This window comes from Somniosus microcephalus, chromosome 25, assembly GCF_052327205.1.
Source record: "Somniosus microcephalus isolate GS21.2 chromosome 25, FLI_Smic_1.0, whole genome shotgun sequence".
NCBI classification, from domain to species: domain Eukaryota; kingdom Metazoa; phylum Chordata; class Chondrichthyes; order Squaliformes; family Somniosidae; genus Somniosus; species Somniosus microcephalus.
Window position 1 is genome coordinate 53,423,456 of NC_141011.1, and position 19,058 is coordinate 53,442,513.

General features: G+C 45.9%; 1 protein-coding gene across 5 annotated transcripts in view; it reads left to right on the forward strand.

The window, feature by feature from the left end:
- LOC147100831 (tumor necrosis factor receptor superfamily member 5-like) overlaps positions 1-19,058 on the forward strand; it is a 63,838-nt gene that overhangs the window by 12,011 nt on the left and 32,769 nt on the right. For 3 of the 5 annotated variants that reach the window (XM_085967455.1, XM_085967456.1, XM_085967457.1), the window contains 3 exons: positions 2,926-2,951; positions 4,401-4,547; positions 9,907-10,009. In XM_085967455.1, the coding sequence (XP_085823581.1) occupies positions 2,926-2,951; positions 4,401-4,547; positions 9,907-10,009 (276 nt within the window). The remainder of the gene's footprint in view (positions 1-2,925; positions 2,952-4,400; positions 4,548-9,906; positions 10,010-19,058) is intronic. The other 2 variants (XM_085967458.1, XM_085967459.1) reach the window with 2 other exon arrangements.

Consider the following 19,058-nt stretch of genomic DNA (forward strand, 5'->3'; position numbering starts at 1 on the left):
AGTAGTTAAACGTTCCTTTCTGCGTTGAACCCAGGTCCTGGGCTGATGCTGTTGGCACTGGCCCCATCAGCCACCTCGGTCCAGGCCTGCTCGACAGTGGCCTTAGGCTGCTCCTGTGGGTGCTGGGAAGTGGACATCCCACCTGGCCCTCATTTCCTCCACTAGGACCTCCAGGGAGGAATTAGAAAAGCAGGGCAACCCTGTGACTCATCTGTGCTGCTACAACCTTTTCCAATGTTCTTCCAAGAAAGATGAAAGTAAGGGATGCAACTTTGCTTTAAGACGTGCATCCCCGCTTTAACTACAGTTGGGAAATGCCCCAGAAACTGTGCAGGTTGTGTGGGCGGACTGCCCGATTCTGTAGGTGATTGGAACATAGCCCATCCTTCAAATGTTACTGAGGCCCGGGAGCTAAAATCGAAGCTTAAATTTCCAGATCTTGTGCTATTGCTTTACAGTGAACTCGCCAGATCCTATTTGGAGTAGTGTATTCAATTCTAATCGCCACACCACAAGAAATATTAATTCTTTGGTAGGTGGAGAAAAGAGCTGCATGGATGATCTGAAATGTATTGGGGATTCGACTCGAGCAACTGCAGCTCTACAGAGTGAAAGGAACCTGGTTAGCAGGGAATCTGAATGTGGAATATATAGAGCACTAATGGTAAAGACCAGATAATCCCAAAGTATTTTAAAGTAAAGTATTGTAAAGATAAAGGAACTTAAATTAGTGAAAAATGAATTTAAAACTGATATAAGGGGGACCTCATTTAAAATTCATAGGTCGCGAAATTGGGAGCTATAGCGTCGGCCGTTAAGGCCGGTTTTGCAGACAAAATGGGGCCGCTTCACTTCTGCCCACTTCCGGCACGGAACGCAGCAGCCGCCATTTTGGGCAGGTCAGCAGTGCTGCCGTTGCCTGTGCTCGCCACCCATATTTAAATTATGCAGATACTGATGTCAATCAGCGTGCAATGCCTGAATTGATGCATGATCTGTGATTTTTGACATCACCGCTCTTGATAACCCACCACGCACGGAAGAATGTGCGTGCAGCAGTACAACAGAGACGCTGCCAGCGCTTCTTAAAAGGACACACACAACTTTCAATTAAGTTTGGGTTTTTGCTTTTGGACTTTTTAAAATATTTTATTGGAGTAGTTGAAGTGAATAGTATAGATGCATTTAAGGGGAGGCTGGACAAACCTATGAGGGAGAAGGGAATAGAGGGTTATGCTGATAGATTTAGATGAGGAAAGACGGGAGGAAGCTCGAGTGAAGCATAAACACCGGCATGGACTGGTTGGGCCGAATGGCCTGTTTCTGTGCCGTATATCCTGTGTAATGTAATCCTATGTAATAATGCCCTGGAATTTGCTGGAGCAGGGCATCTTGTGGCGTGCCCGGTTAGTTAGATTTTTTCCTCACCTTTCAGCTTAAAAAATGTTTGTGCCACTAATTGCTGAAAGTGTGAACTGATAACAGCACAGCGAGGCCAACTGGGCATCTGGGGCCTTGGCGAATGACAGAACCAACAATCTATCTCCTTAACCAATGAGATTTAAGGATCGAGAAAGAAATCGGAATGGCGTAGAAAAAAATAGGATGAATTAGTCAAATTACAGAAAGAGGAATAAAGAGAGGGAAAGATAGATTGGATTAAGAGAGAGAGAAAAAAGAGATAAGTAGGTAAAGTAGGAAAAAAAAATTCTAAAAACCTCTAAGAACAATTTACTACCTACAGGAATGAGACTCCACAGTTTCAATTGTTCCCTGTTTGGGCCGGAGCGGTTGAGTGGCAATGCAGGAACATAAATTTCATCATTAAAAGGGTCCTTATGTTGTTAAGTATCAGCCCTAACTTTGTGCTTTTTAACAGCACAAATGCAGCAATTTCTTGAAACCCACGAGGCCAACGGTGGAGCAGCGCAAATCATCCAGCAGTTTGTGTCGATTTGCAACTCTCTGGGTATCTCATCCTTGTCACAATTTGCTGGGCTATTTACAAACTAATAATGGCATACGCATGAAATTCGCTATTATTTTCCCAGCAAATTCTGGGCCAATGTAGTTAAAAATGTCAAAAGATGAAGCACAACTAAGTTGTGATAGGTGGCAACTGTTAGTTGGACTTTTAACGCCAAAAAATTGTCTTTGAAAGATCAAAGGAAGCAAGTTTTCCATTGATCCAGCTAAGGGCATGCAGGAGATCAATATGTGGTGATTCATTCATAATGCTGCAAAGGGGATAAAGGTTTCATGCACTGAGGATGTAGGATCTGAGTGAAGTTGAATGTAGAGTGGTATCGCCAGCAAAATAGTGGATAGATTCGGATGATGAATAGAATAGGTTGTTCTGGAAAAGGAATAGAATGGGAGAGATAACCGTGTTCTGGCGCACTCCTGAGTTGATGGAAAGAAAGTTAGAGGATGAACCAAGCTATCGACTACAGTACAATTCAAGCAATTACAAAAGAAACTAGTTAGTCATTGGAGAAAGATTATATGGTAGCTTGTTTAGAAAGGCAGGAAGCCAGACTCTCATTAAAGGCACTGAGAATATTCACGGTGATGTCAGGTGAATGTGTAACATGCGCAAGAACAACCATGCTAGCTAGAAAGGTAAAAATTGCACTTTAATTGGAGACAGGATGTGGAAAAACAAATTTCCAAGGTGAAGGAAAGTTGGCCTGGGTGTAGGAGGGACTTGAGAAATAGCAAAGAATGGGTGAGTCCTGAGGCACATAGTTTGAGGTCTGGACTAATAATCCAGGGGATGTGTTCAACTCCCACCATGGCAGTTCAAAAATGTGATTTTTTTTTTTAATTGGAAATATAAAGCTAGTATCAGTAAAAGTAGGCACATGTATATAAATCCTGCAGATTCCTTCCAGAAATTTATTTACATTATTCTTATATTATCAGGTACCAGAAAAGGAGAGATCAAAAAGGTAAGAGTGCATTATATTCTATCACCGTTGCATTACCAGTGAATATAACATTTTAACTATGGTTCAAACAATTCAAGTCAAAAGACAGTAATACCCCACAACATCCTGTTCTGTTGTTATTAAAAATGTTTTCCTTCTTAATAAATGAAAGGACTAGATTTAGCCAACAGACAAAATTACTAAGATCAGGTTATTTACCTTAAAATGTTATGTACAAGTTAAACCCCCACCCCCAGATCTATCTTGTGTCTGAAAAGTCAGGTGACAGCCTGTACTTCATTGAAAAGGAGACAAAAAGAAAGCTCTGCTCCACAATAAAGGAAAATTGAAGCCTTTGCGGATCGACCTAATTCTGCAGGGTAGTGGAGGTAGAAAGCCTAGGCCAATGACTGCTATTGTCTTTTATTGCAAATTAATTTAACAGAAGTACTCTATTGCTGTCTCCATTCCTTCACATAGTTTATTTTATTTTAGAAGAGATATTAGATTACTAGCAGGCTCGATTTCAGCTCCATACTGAGTGCACATCAGCTGAGGCTGCTAGGACTAAAGTGTCGGCAATTGCATTGTAGAAAAGGGATCACTGGGCAGTGTTGGTGCAGGTTCCACTGTCTTTAAACAAATCCATTACATCATTAATAGATTTTTAAATAAATGTTATGTTATAAGTGTGGGGAAATATGTATGCTAATTACATACACTTCCTTTAAGCCTTTGCCTTTTTTTTCATTCCTTTCAATTATCAGCTCTTCTTTGTTTGGAGCTTCCAGCTGTTAGATAATTGAATTTCTTCTTGGTAGAATTGGGAATTTTAGCCAATTATGGTGCTATTTTAAATATATTGCTGCAACATCTGATTGTCACAGCACAGGTTTACTGTAGTTAGCAGAGACATTTCTTTACCATAATAGTAGTGTATGTACCTTTAAGAGCCCCTGTGTACTGTAATACCGGTAGTGACCACTCGGGTATAGAAACATAGAAACATAGAGATAGGAACAGGAGTAGGCCATTCGGCCCTTCGAGCCTGCTCCGCCATTCAATGAGATCATGGCTGATCTTCGTCTGAGATCATAGCTGATCTTACCAGTTCAGTACCCCGTCCCCGCCTTTTCTCCGTAACCCTTAATCCCCTTAGCCTTCAGAAATATATCCAATTCTCTCTTGAAAATATTTATTGAATTAGCCTTCACAGCCCTCTGTGGCAGGGAATTCCACAGGCTCACCACTCTTTGAGTGAAGAAATTCTTCCTCATCTCTGTTTTAAATGATTTGCCCGCTATTTTTAGACTGTGGCCCCTGGTTCTGTGCTCCCCGGCCATTGGAAACATTCTCTCTGAATTCAGCCTGTCCAGGCCTGCCATAATTTTATATGTTTCGATGAGATCCCCTCTCAATCTTCTAAACTCCAGTGAGTACAAGCCCAAACTATTTAATCTCTCTTCGTAGGTCATTCCCGCCATTCCAGGTATCAGCCTGGTGAATCGCCGTTGCACTCTTTCCATGGCAAGAACATCCTTCCGCAGATGGGGCGACCAAAACTGTACACAATACTCCAGATGCGGTCTCACCAGCACCTTGTACAGCTGTAGTAAGGTATCCCTATTCCTATACTCGAACCCCCTTGATATGAAGGCCAACATACCATTTGCCGCCTTAATCGCCTGTTGCACCTGCATGCTCTCCTTCAGTGACTGGTGCACAAGAACACCCAGGTCCCTCTGCACTTCCCCATCTCCCAATCTATTGCCATTTAGATAATAATCTACCCTCCTGTTTTTACCCCCAAAGTGGATAACCTCGCATTTATCCACATTATAGTGCATCTGCCACGTATCCGCCCATTCCCCCAACCTGTCCAAATCGCACTGTAGCCTCCTGACATCCTCATCAGAGCCCACCCCTCCTCCTAGTTTAGTGTCGTCAGCGAATTTGGAAATATTGCATCCAATTCCCTGATCCAGATCATTTATATATATTGTGAACAGCTGGGGTCCCAGGACAGATCCTTGCGGCACCCCGCTGGTCACTGCCTGCCACTCCGAAAACGAGCCGTTTATTCCAACTCTCTGTTTTCTATCCGCCAGCCAGTTCTCTATCCACGTTAATACTTTGCCCCCAATCCCATGAGCCTTAATTTTGCATGATAATCTTTTGTGTGGAACCTTATCGAAGGCTTTCTGGAAGTCAAGGTACACCACATCCACTGGCTCTCCCCCATCTATTTTACCAGTTACTTCCTCAAAAAATTCCAGCAGATTAGTCAAACACGATTTACCCTTTGTAAATCCATGTTGACTCTGTCCGATCCTTTCCCCATTTGTCAAGTGCTCCGCTATTTTATCCTTAATAATGGACTCTAGCATTTTGCCCACAACCGATGTAAGGCTTACTGGTCTATAATTCCCTGCTTTCTCTCTACCCCCCTTTTTAAATATTGGGGTAACATTAGCTACCCTCCAATCCACGGGTACTGTTCCCGAGTCAATGGAGTTCCGGAAGATGATCCTTAGAGCATCTGCTATCTCCAGGGCCACCTCCTTAAGTACCCTAGGATGTAGTTTATCAGGCCCCAGGGATTTGTCGGCCTTCAGTCCCCTCAACTTACCCAACACCATATCCCTAGAGATACTAATTTCTGTCAGCTCCTCCCTCTCATTAGTCCCTATGTTTGCCGATATTCCTGGGAGGTTATTTGTGTCCTCCTTTGTGAATACAGAACCAAAGTATGAGTTTAATTGGTCTGCCATTTCCTTATTCTCCATTATATATTCTCCCGAATCGGACTGCAAGGGACCGACTTGGGATTTTACCAGTCTTTTCCTCCTGATATACCGATAAAAGCTTTTGCAGTCTGTCTTTATGTTTGCTGCAAGTTTACTTTCGTATTCTATTTTCCCCTTCCTGATTAATCCCTTTGTCCTCTTTTGCTGTATCCTGTACTGCCCCCAATCTTCCGGTCTGGTGCTTTTTTTTGCCAGTTGATATGCCCTTTTTTTTGATTTTATGCTGTCCCTAATTTCCCTCGTTATCCACGGTTGAGTCACCTTTTTAGGTTTATTTTTATGCCAAACCGGTATAAACATGTTCTGGAATTCTTCCATTCTATCTTTGAATGCTTGCCATTGTCTATCCACTGTCAATCCCCCCAGAAACACCACCCAATCAATCTTACCCAATTCCCGTCTCATACCCTCGTAATTCCCTTTATTTAAGTTCTGGACCTTAGTCTCTGATTCAATTTCCTCACTCTCCATCTCGACTGAGAGCTCGATCATATTATGATCGCTCTGACCCAAGGGGCCTCGTACAAGAAGATTGCTGATAAGTCCCTTCTCATTGCACAATACCCAGTCTAAAATGGCCTGATCTCGAGTCGGCTCCTCGACATATTGGTCCAGATAACCGTCCCGAAAACATTCCAGGAATTCCTCCTCCTCAGAATTTTTACTAATTTGGGTAGTCCAATCAATATGTAAATTAAAGTCACCCATGATGACAGCTGTGCTCTTATCGCACGCTTCTCTAATTTTCCTTTTTATGCCTTCCCTCACCTCCATATTACTATTTGGAGGCCTATATATCACACCCACTAACGTTTTCCTCCCCTTGCTATTTCTCATTTCTACCCATACAGATTCCGTTTCATCCGAGTTAATATCCTTCCTTTCCATTGCATTAATCCCCTCCTTTACCAGCAATGCTACCCCACCTCCCCTACCTTTTTGACGATCCTTCCTAAATATTGTATATCCCTGGATGTTAAGTTCCCAGCCTTGCCCACCCTGCAGCCACGTTTCTGTAATCCCAATCAAATCATACTTGTTTACCTCTATTTCCACAACTAATTCATCCACCTTGTTCCTAATGCTTCTAGCATTAAGATACAAAGCCTTCAGGCTTGCTTTTTTCACACTCTCATTATGAATTAGTTTGGCCCTTTGTGTTTCTCTCCTTTGCTTATTGCTTCTCACCTTTCTACCATCTATTTCTGACTTCAATATATAAGCCTGTATAGTGTCTTGTATCTGTTAGTTCACCTCCAGACTTTGTTCAGTAAACACCTGTTAAACCAACTCCTGCATTCCGTGTCTCCATTAATACACGGATACAACAGTGGCGACGAATTGGAAACGGACTTACCTGCAATTCGGCAGCACCTCAAGGAGATCGATTCCTCAGACGAAGGTCGAAGAAAAAAAAAAAGAAAAAAAACTCTGGTTTCACCAGCTAGCCGGGCTGGTGGCAGGTACTGCACTAATCCTTCCTGGGCGGCGGGCTGGGGCTCGATCGGGTGGCTCTGCAGCGGGGCCGAGCAGCGAGTCGGAAGGCGGAGGCAAACAGAGACGGAGGGTGGAGCACTCGGGAGACGGCCGGCGCTGCAAAGCAGGTCGGCGTTCGGACCAAGCAGAGGGAGGGAAAAATCCCAGAGAGTCCGGCGGGAACGAGTCTCCAACTATTAAAAATATCTGTGTAAATAAAAACCGCGGAGAACAGCGTTGTCAGCAGCGGCGGGAAAGCGCAGGAGGCGCCATTTTTTCTCGGCAGGGAAGAAAGGAAAGCGTGGGAGGCGCCATTTTTGATTTTCAGGATGCCTAAGACTGGCAATATTACTGCTTTCAATAGTAATATAGAGGATTGGACCACATATGTGGAAAGAGTGGAGGTATATTGCACAGCGAATGAAGTAGAGGATGATAAAAAGGCATCGGTACTTCTAAATCTGATGGGCGCAAGGACATACGGGCTGTTACGAAACTTAATCACTCCAGCCAAACCGATGGACAAGAATTTTAAGGAGATTGTTGATACCCTACAGGAGCACTTAAACCCAACACCGCTGCTCATAGCGGAACGATTCAAATTCTTCAGGAGGAATCAGCACAAGAATGAAAGTAACGCTGATTACCTCACCGAATTAAGAAAGCTGTCAAAGCACTGCCAATTCGGGGCAGGACTGGCAGATTCTCTACGAGACAAATTCGTCTGCGGTCTCCTAAGTGAAGAAACAGCGCAAAGGCTACAGAGGTGGTCCCTTTTCCTAGGGGCACACCAATATGACATAGAATACAAAGGATCAAAACAGCATGGGAATGCTGACGGTTTATCGCGCCTACCATTGCCAACGGTAGAAGAGGCACCTACAGTGGACCCAGTGGAGATGTTCCACTCAACCATAGTGGAATGTCTACCAGTAACAAATTCTACCATTGAAAAGGAAACGAGAAATGACCCGACTCTCTCACGAGTCTACGATTTAACGGTGAAGGGATGGCCAGCACATGGCGAACCACTGTTGCCAGCATTCTCGCAAAGAAGAGAACAGCTGTCAATGTGCCGAGGAACCTTGATGTGTGGATCCAGAGTGGTGATTCCACCCAAACTCCAGGATAAAGTGCTAAAGGAGCTTCACGAGGGGCATCTGGGTGGAGTGAAAATGAAGAACCTAGCCAGAGCGTTTGTGTGGTGGCCAGGTATCGATGGAGACATCGAAGAAATGACCAAGAGCTGTCTAGGATGTCAGAAGGTCCAAAACGCCCCACCACAAGCCCCTCTACATCCATGGGAGTGGCCCTCATCTCCATGGCAAAGGGTACATATCGACTTTGCTGGTCCATTTATGGACTCCATGTTCTTAATCGCGGTTGATGCACACTCCAAGTGGCCGGAGGTAATAAAGATGTCCTCCACCACCACGGAAAAAACCATCACAGTATTAAGGACCATATTTGCCAGGAATGGGCTGCCTGAACAGATCTGTTCTGATAATGGACCGCAATTTGTGTCCGAAGAATTCAGGAAGTTCTTAAAAAACAATGGGGTTAAGCACTACACGTCCGCCCCATACCATCCCGCCACCAATGGATTAGCTGAAAGGTTTGTCCAGACCTTCAAGAAGGCCATAAAGGCCATGGGTAATGAAGACATAAATCTACAACATAAGGTAGATAACTTCTTGTTTGCGTACAGGAATGCAACACGTGGTTACAAACCAAACTCCCGCCATGATGTTTTTCAATAGAAGACTAAGATGCCGGCTGGATTTGATCAAGCCAAACATCAGAAGGGACGTAGAGAACCGGCAATTTCAAGGCATGAATGAAAGGCCAACTAGAACCTTCCAGATAGGTCAACAAGTTTTGGCCTGAGACTACCGTACCGAGAAATGGCAGCCTGGAACTATTTGCACACGACTAGGACCTCTGATGTATACCGTGGACATTGGAGAAAGCATAATAAGGCGCCATGCTGACCAGATCATAGAGTCATCCGAAAAGGGACAACCTACACCAGAACTCTATACGCCTAATGATGAAGCAGAGATACCCATAGTATCTACCTCCGATCCGGTGATACTGGAACCAGATGAACCCGACACTGGCATTCAAGCCGAATCGACCTTGCCAAAAGAACCTACTACACCACCGAGGCGTTATCCGGACCGAGTCAGGAAGCCTCCAGAGAGACTGACTTATAATTGATTAACTGCAGCAAATGTGTAGATTATTGTTCTTGTAAACATGTTAATTAATGATTACTTAAAATGTTATGTACTAATTATCTAAAAGGGGAGGAATTGTAGTGTATGTACCTTTAAGAGCCCCTGTGTACTGTAATACCGGTAGTGACCACTCGGGTATATAAGCCTGTATAGTGTCTTGTATCTGTTAGTTCACCTCCAGACTTTGTTCAGTAAACACCTGTTAAACCAACTCCTGCATTCCGTGTCTCCATTAATACACGGATACAACATCAAGTAACCTACCTGTTAACCATGCGGGTTCACTCGCATATATATATAGTTAGGAAAACCTACCAATCGTGAACTAGTAACCCACACAAATCAATTGAAGGAGACTAGGATGGAGTTGCAAGGTTGGCTAGGAGGGGAAAATGGGACACAAAGTAAAATATAACCATGAAAGTGCATGACTGTTCCCTTATTTCAATATAGATTTGTTTCATCCTCTTTGTGGTTTTTGAACTACAACCTGTGACCTGTTGTGGCCTTGGGGAGTATAACCACCAAGGAGAGTGCTGTTCAATGTGTTCATCGGGTAAGTGATGGCCTCTATTTTGAACGATCGTCACCACCACACACACTTGTAGTCATTTTCTTTAACTTTCAAAAGCGCTAATGTTGCGGTTTTCTTCGTATAAAAATGCACCATGAATAAATGTTCTTTTATTAGTTCCAGTTGCCTTCTCGTGCGAGATGTGTGGCTCCTCTTTCAACTTCTCCTTTAGTATTATTTAAGGTCTATGTTTAATATTTCTGTAAAGAATATAAGTTTCTCATAAGTATACTGATGACTAATTGAGGATTTAAAGCTCATTAATAGTTATTATTTTTTCAATTACACTTTTCGGTGACATCTACCCAGTAGTATTTATAGGACAAATTTCTGTATACGTGTTTGTAGTTTTACCAGAATATACTTTGGAATATTCATTTGCAGGTTTTCTGGCTTAAATCACAAATAAGACTAGGCTCTGTGGAAGATGCTCGCTGAGGTTTCACATTTCAATACTCCTGTTAACATATTAAAATGATTTTTGTACATTTATAGAATTGTTTAGATATTAAATAAAATGTTTTTTTGAAGAAAGTCGATGCTAAAATGGCTATTTATAAATCTAAACTGCACAGTCAGTCATTTTAATTGCTCATTTTAGTCTCAAGATACACAATCTGCAGGAGAGTTTTTGAGCAGAGCCCTGCCTAATTCCAAATCCGGGGATTACAACTCCACCTAGTATCTGGCAACCAGAGAGTTCCAGTTGGTAGCATTCAAATTTATTACCAGTATTAAGTCTCTGTTTTGCCATCAATGTAATATTTTAATATGGCAGTTGAGGCTAGTTAGGCCAAATTAACACAGTTTAATTAGAACTTTCATTTGCGAGCACGTGCAGAATTAGAGATTTTTTCCCAATCTAGCGAACATGTTGATGTAGCAGAAGTTACTTTTGTTGCTGAGTGTACATAAAGTGACAGATTTGGAAAGGCTTTAGGGCAAATAAAAACCAAAGGAAAGTACATAGTCTACTAACAAAAGCAGTCAGTATCACCAGCTTTAGGTCCAAGTATCCGTGTGACTCAGTTGATAGCACTCTCACCTTAGAAGGTTATGGATTCAAATCTTACTTCAGGATTTGAGCACATAATTTAGGCTGACACTTCAATGCAGCACTAAAAGAGTGCTACATTATCAGAGATATAACAACTTGCCTTTAACATAGTAAACCTTTCCAAGACGTTTCACAGGAGTGTTATCAGGCAGAATTTGACACCAAGCCACGTGAGGAGATATTAGGGCAGGTGACCAAAAACTTGGTCAAAGAGGTAGGTTTTAAAGAGCATCTTAAAGGAGGAGAGAGAGGCAGAGAATTCCATAGCTTAGGGCCCAGACAGCTGATGGCAAGGCTGTCAATGGCTGGGTGAAGGAAATTGAAGGAATACCAAAAAGTCATGTAATGCCTTCTTAACAGACCGTGAAGATTTAGATTGCGATTTTCCCAACCTCGGCGGGTCCAGTGCGACCGGGGTCGGTAGCAGGTCCCGGCCTCGCTGCTGGCTCCAGCCCACTGTCCAAAGTGATCTGATCCGTGATTGGGTTTGTTAAGCCCGCCCAGCGCCTTTGCTGGCCAATTGAAGAAAGCGGGTCTGATGACGTCATTTGATGGCGAGCAGCCGGTTTCCTTAAAGGGACCATGCGCAAATTTATTTTTACAGTTGTGCTGTCAGTATTCTACAGCACTGAGGTGCTGCAAACACTGACGAGCACTGCACAGAGGTGCGCGGCTGCACCCAGGCTCTCCCATGGCTCCCTCCATATGCTTATGGAGGGAGTCACAGCACACAAGGAGATTCTCTTCCCTTCCAATGGGCGGAAGAGACCTCCCCAGGAGATTAACGCAGCCTGGTTGCACATTGCACAGGAGGGCACAAGCAGGGATGTCGGCGGGAGGGCCAGGCTGCAATGGTGCCAACCTTTCAATGATCTCAGTAGATCATGAAACGTTACTGCAAAGTTGCACACAACCTCATCTTGCTGTGACACTCATCACGTCCCCATCATTCTGACTTCCGTACCCTACTCCTGCACACCCTCACACCAACTTACCTTGCACCTCCACCCATCCCCCTCCATCTACATTATGACTTCCCCATCTCACTAGCTACCCCACACACTCACCCTCATCCTAGTCCATTCATACCAACTAACAACACACAAGGGAAGGCACTTGTTTGTTTTAGCCAATGTTCATGTGAAGCTTCTGTTAATGTGCTGTCAAACATTGAAATCTTTATTTTCAACACTTTGTGAGACATAACGGTACCCCCTTGCAATGGTGATGAGTGTGAAAGGAATGGCTTGGGCATTGTAGAGTTGCTTTATAGTGTTGGTGTGGGGTGGTGCCAACCTAGCGCACCATGTGGCAGCTAGGGTGTACAGAGTCAAGTGAAGTAAATCTGGCCATGGTGAGGCCATCTTTGGCCTCCCGGGTGCTGATGCTGTGTCCTGTGCAGCATCAGTTGATTGTAGAGAAGGTTGGTGGTGGTGTTGGTGCTGCTGGTGTGCCTGGTGCTGATCGTGGATTCTGAGGACGAAGGTGAGATAGTTTCAAGGGCACCGATGCTGATGTAATACATGGCAGGCGAACTTGAGATGACAAAAGCGATCTGTCAGTCGTGAGAGAGGTTGTTCCAATGAGGTGACACTAGATACAGAGGTTACTCCAAACACTTGCAGTCTGCATAAAGATCAATCTGTCTTCCAAATGCAGTAAGCAACAGCTTCTGAGCTTGGAAAATGAATAGCTATGAGATGGGAGCTTTTATAGCACATTTGCAGCTGTCAAGTAAAGGGATGATTTCATAGTAACACAACTCCCGACCTGCTTACCTGATGTGATCTCCGAGCAGCGTGGAAACCATGGGCGATCTCGTAAAATTTAAAGGTGAGCTCAAAATACTTTTTAAGTGGCTCTTAACGAAGTCAAAATGACCTAAATTGTCTCCTCCACCACTGCGTGTCGGGTCTGTTCAGCGTTGACAGACCCGACATCTGGGAAAGTCGTGTGACGGTGGGTTCCCGACTTGCTGTCAAAAATTTTTTTCCCACCCGACCCGCCACCAAATGCGGCCGCTGACCCCTGAAAAATTCCCCCCTTAGCCTTTCTACTACTTATGTGGAACCCTCTGAGAAAAGTAAAGCTTTTTTGCATCCAAATTCATTGCCATCTTTCTCAGTTTTTTATGGGCAGCCTTTAGTTTTGCTCCTTCTCATTACCTCAGAATTACTATGTACTTGCATGTGATCTAGAGCAGGCAAATAAATTCCCCAGGCAGGTAATCAATGGCCAGGGGCCATCGTGGGCTTTGGGGTGAGATCGCGAGTGTCGGGGATGGCGGTGGAAGAATCGCGGCGTGAGGGAGATTATGGGCCTCGTGGGGATTGCGGGCCTCGACGGGGGGGATTCGTGGGGGATTGCAGACCCAGGTTTTTTGGTTGGGGGGGGGGGGTGCGGGTTGGGAGCTGGGTCGGGGATTGGGCGTCATGGCCAGACTTGGAGGTCAAGAATCTTGGGGTGTGGGAGAGTGGAGGTTGGGGCCAGGGCCTGGAACTACCTTTGGCTGCCTGGAGACAAACCAATGTTGCAGTGGGGACTTTAAGCAGGTGTTAAACGTGCTTCAGGTATGGGTACAGAATGCCTCTTGTTTGTCCTTACCCAATATGGAAGGCCATGCGCTTCTGGTTAGAGGTATGCACGCGCTTCCTGCCGCCAATTTTAGGCATTAAGAGGCCACGTAGTGCCTGAAAAATGGGCGCTATGCTACCCAATTTCTAGGCCCCTATCTTTAATAAGTTTAAATATCTGGATCAGAGCCCCTCTAAGTCTATTCCAATGAGTACAAACACATGGCATCAAGTCTATCTTCATGTTGAAAGGTCACAGGCTGGGGATCATTCTTCTTGCTCTTCTCTGGCCCTCTCTAGAGCCACAATGTTCTTCCTGAGGTCGGAGACTAAAATTGGATGTAGTACTCCAAATGAGATCTTACCAGAGCATTGTACAACTCCATTAATCGGATTCCAAATTAAATTACGTAAAATCAAATGGCGGGTTGGAATGATGATAAACCTCTTTTGAACAATGATAGAAGATCAATGGAAGTAGTTAAGGTGGGGTCAGTCGGTCGGTTGGAAGAATATATGCAGTTTGTAAACTATCCAAGGATATTAGAGGGAATGCGGGAGTCTGAAAAGCCACAGATACCTTTTGCTGTTCCAGTAAAAGTGATGCTACGCTATGCCGCTGTGATGTGCTGCCAATCCATCATTGGCAGATGACTTCATCCTGCATGAAGAATCCCCTAACTGCACTCTACAGGTTGATTGATGGAACTCAAAGGGAACTAAGGTGGCGTATCTGAAAAGATGAAAGTATTGTGTAACCACCAACAAAGACCAGTACAAACACAGTAGTGTCAAGTGTCTGATTCAGCAATCCACATTTTGCTTCACACCAACTGAAATAGCTAAATTTGAGGATAAAGTTTTGGTACCTGTAAAGGCCCATAATGTTACCAAAATAATACAAAAATCGTGTGTGAGTAGATTCTGGAGCAAAAGTTGCACAGATTGAACAGGCTGAAAACAAAAAAATGAAAGTAAAATGTGGATCAATTCTTGAAACAAAGGCCGGAATTTTCCTTACCTTGGCGGGTCCAGTGCGGGCAGTGTCCGTGGCGGGTCATGACCTCGCTGCTAGCTCCATTCCGCTGTTGAAAATGAACTTACCTTAATGGGGCCTATTAAGCCCGCCCAGCGCGTTACCCGGTCCAATGAGATGGAGCGGGTCTGGTGACGCCATTCAGGACACGTTTTCAGCCGGGATCCTTAATGGGACCCTGGCCACATTAAATTTTAAGCTTAATCTAACATAGTGGGTGTTGAATCTTTACTGTACAATATAATAAGTTATATATGAGTGACAAAGAAATATTTAAATAAACTCATTAAGTAATATGACTCCATCTACAAATACAATCAAGAACATAATTAAAAAAGTGCATTAATTGTGAAGTTATTGGTGTTAGTCACAAAGCTATTGAGTTTTGTATCAGTAACTGGTACAAATAAAAGATGTGTGTGTGTGTGTATAGGTAATACATAAAATTAAGCCGATTTTAAATGTAATTGTAAAGGGGTGGATTTACAAGCAAGTTCAGCAGAAGAGCTGCGGAATCCCTGACAAACAGTGTAAGTGGTGCTTACAATGTGTTTCTGGAATTTCTGCAGCTCTTCCATTGAAGTTAACAATGGACAAGTGAGAGAAACTCTGCAGAAATTCACCCTAAAGTCTCAGACTGAAAAATTAAATTAGTCATATTCAGGGACTGAAAGCAAACTGAACCAGTGAAATGAGTGATAAGAATGAAATTGTTAATGTGTAACTGGACAAACCTGACCAGAAACAACACAAAAATGTATTTAAATGGTATGTGTCATTTTTTATAGTGCAGATCAATTCACTGCAATTACTGTTCAGTTGGAAGGCAACAGCCGAGAATGGCCAGTGAAAAATTAACGTTTACCAGTAGCTTTTCAAGTAGTACAGAATCTCCATCAATCTGTTAGCTGATGTAATCAACATGTTTTTATTTTGGTTTGTTTTTCATGCTGTCAAGTAATCAGCTGGAGCAATGGCCACGGAACTCACCCCTCAGGTTGACAGACGTGGTTCCCGAGCTGTGTGAATCCCGTGGCCATGCAGAAAATTTAAAAAGTAGGAGGGAAAAGGGTCTTGTACTGTAAAGTACCCCATAATGACTCGAATTGGGGGCCCCGCCACTGCAGGTCGGGTCGGCTCCATGCTGACGGATGCACCTGTGGGAAAGGTGCGTGGGAGCGAGTTGACAGTAGGTTTCTGACCCGTTGTCAAAAAAAAAACTTACCCACCACCGATCGCGCCCCCTACCACCATGGAAAATTCAGCCCATAGGATTAATTGTATGTGGTAAACCACTGTTTGTATTCCTGTTTGTCCTGTTTGTATTCCACTGCGTACATGCCTGGACATGCCTCGGCTGACTCCTCCCACAGGTCCTAGTATAAAGGTGACTGCTCCCCAGCCCTTGGTATCCTGGACCGGTCGACCACTCGAGGCAGACCTCCATTCTGTTGTTAATAAAAGCCTTTAGTTACTCTTCTAACTCTCAGTCTTTTATGAGTAATTGATAGCGCATCAATTTTATTAACAACATTTTTATAATGGAGAAGATCCTCACACCAGCATGCCTGGACTTAGATCATCGGGAGGCGGACTCATCCACCAAGTTTACTCACTGGCTTAAGTGTTTCGAAAAATTCCTGACCGCCTCCGAAGCAATCAAATCGGACGAGGACAAACTGGATGTCCTGGCCTCCAAAGTGAACCACCGAGTGTACTCGGTCATCCAAGACGCGACCTCGTACGCGGATGCTATCAAGCTCCTCAAGGACCAGTACACGCGCCCAGTGAACGAAGTGTACGCCAGGCACCTCCTGGGGAGTCGTAAACAACAACCTGGGGAATCGACCGTGGAATACCTTCAGGCACTGTCTGTGCTTGGCCGGGCCTGTGGTTGTAAGGATGTAAAGGCCGCCGTGTACACAGAGGAACTTATCCGGGACGCTTTTGTAGCGGGCCACAGATCCAATTACACACGACAGCGACTGTTGGAGCAGAGTAACCTCGACCTCAACAAGGCCTCTGAACTCGCACTATCGTTGGATGCAGCCTACCAGGGCATGGATGCCTACTCCTCTGCACCGTGGACGCCGCGGGGAATGACAGCCTGGGACACGGTAGGACCGCCTCATAGCGCCGTGCCACCCCAGCCACACCCCAACAACGGCCCAACTACCGCAGCAGTGTCCCAAGGCCAGACAGCAGTGCCCCAAGGCCAGAAATGCTACTTCTGTGGCCAGGCAAAACACCCCAGAGCGCGCTGCCCGGCGAAAAACGCGATCTGCTCGGGCTGCGGGAAGAAGGGACACTACGCTAGCGTCTGCAGGGCCAAAGCCACCCCGAACCCCAGCAGCGCCGCGTGTGGGCCATGCGGGCCGCCATTTTGGACCTCCCCGGCCGTGTGCGAATCACCGGTACAGCAGCCATTTTAGACGCCTCCAGCCACATGGGGATCATGGACGCCGCCATCTTGGACGACAGCCGGGACGCAGCAGGCCCCCGACACCGCCTCATCTGATACCCGCAGCGACACACCGACCCCTACGCTGGCATCCGTTACACTGGACCAAGCGAGACCGCACCAACTGGCCAGTTCCACAATGGACATTAAGGTAAATGGTCACGATACAATCTGCCTTTTTGACTCTGGGAGCACGGAGAGCTTCATCCACCCTGACACGGTGCGGCGTTGCTCTCTCCCAGTCCTGCCTGCGCAACAGCGGATTTCTATGGCCTCCGAGTCCCAGTCGGCGGACATCGGCGGCTACTGCGTGGTGACACTCATAGTAGACGGGACCGTGTACGATCATTTTAAACTTCTGGTCCTGCCTGACCTCTGCGCTGCCGTCCTGCTGGGGTTAGATTTTCAGTGCCACCTTAAAAGTGTTACGATGGCGTACGGTGGACCCCTACCCCCACTCACAGTCCGCAGCCAGCAGCTTCCAAATTGCCCGCCGCGCACCAGGTGCAACCTCTCCACACTCAGAGTCACCCCCCCACCACTGTTTGCTAACCTCACCCCCGACTGTAAGCCCATCGCCACAAAGAGCAGGCGATACAGTGCCGGGGACAGGGTTTTCATTAAAACCGAAGTGGAGCGGCTCCTGAAAGAAGGGATTATTGAGGGCAGCACCAGCCCCTGGCGAGCCCAGGTTGTGGTCGTTAAGACCAGCGAGAAGCAGCGCCTGGTCATCGACTACAGCCAGACAATAAATCGCTACACCCTGCTGGACGCCTACCCACTCCCCCGTATAGCTGATATGGTCAACCAGATCGCGCAGTACCGCGTCTTCTCGACCATTGACCTGAAATCAGCGTACCACCAGCTCCCCATCCGCCCTGAGGACCGCCAGTACACTGCCTTTGAGGCAAACGGCCGCCTCTATCACTTCCTTAGGGTTCCCTTTGGCGTCACCAACGGGGTCTCCGTCTTCCAAAGGGAGATGGACCGGATGGTAGATCAAAATGCGTTGCAGGCCACTTTCCCATATCTGGACAATGTGACCATCTGCGGCCGTGACTTGCAGGACCATGACGCAAACCTCGAAAAATTCCTCCGCACCGCCCAACTCCTAAACCTGACATATAACAAGGAGAAGTGCATATTCCGCACAAACCGCCTCGCCATCCTTGGCTGTGTTGTGGAACACGGAGTCATCGGCCCCGACCCCGACCGGATGCGTCCCCTTATGGAACTTCCACTGCCCCACTGCCTCAAGGCCCTGAAGAGGTGCCTAGGGTTTTTCTCCTATTACACCCAGTGGGTCCCCTACTATGCGGACAAGGCCCGTCCGCTGATCAAGTCCACCTCTTTTCCCTTGACGGCAGAGGCCCGCTTAGCCTTCCACCGTATCAAGGAGGACATTGCCAAAGCCACCATGCACGCAGTGGACGAATCCATCCCCTTCCAGGTGGAAAGCGACGCGTCCGACTTTGCCCTGGCCGCTACCCTCAATCAGGCGGGGAGACCCGTGGCCTTCTTTTCATGAACCCTCCAAGGCCCGGAGACCAGACACTCCGCTGTTGAGAAGGAGGCCCAGGCGATTGTGGAGGCTGTGCGTCATTGGAGGCACTACCTGGCCGGAAAACGATTTACCCTGCTCACTGACCAGCGTTCAGTTGCTTTTATGTTTAACAACAAGCAGAGGGGCAAAATCAAAAATGACAAGATCTTGAGGTGGAGAATCGAACTTTCCACCTACAACTACGAGATCTTGTACCGGCCCGGGAAGCTAAATGAACCCCCGGATGCGCTATCGCGTGGCACCTGCGCCAGCGCGCAGATCGATAGACTACGGGTCCTCCACAATGACCTCTGCCACCCGGGGGTCACCAGGTTCTTCCACCTCATCAAGGCCCGCAACC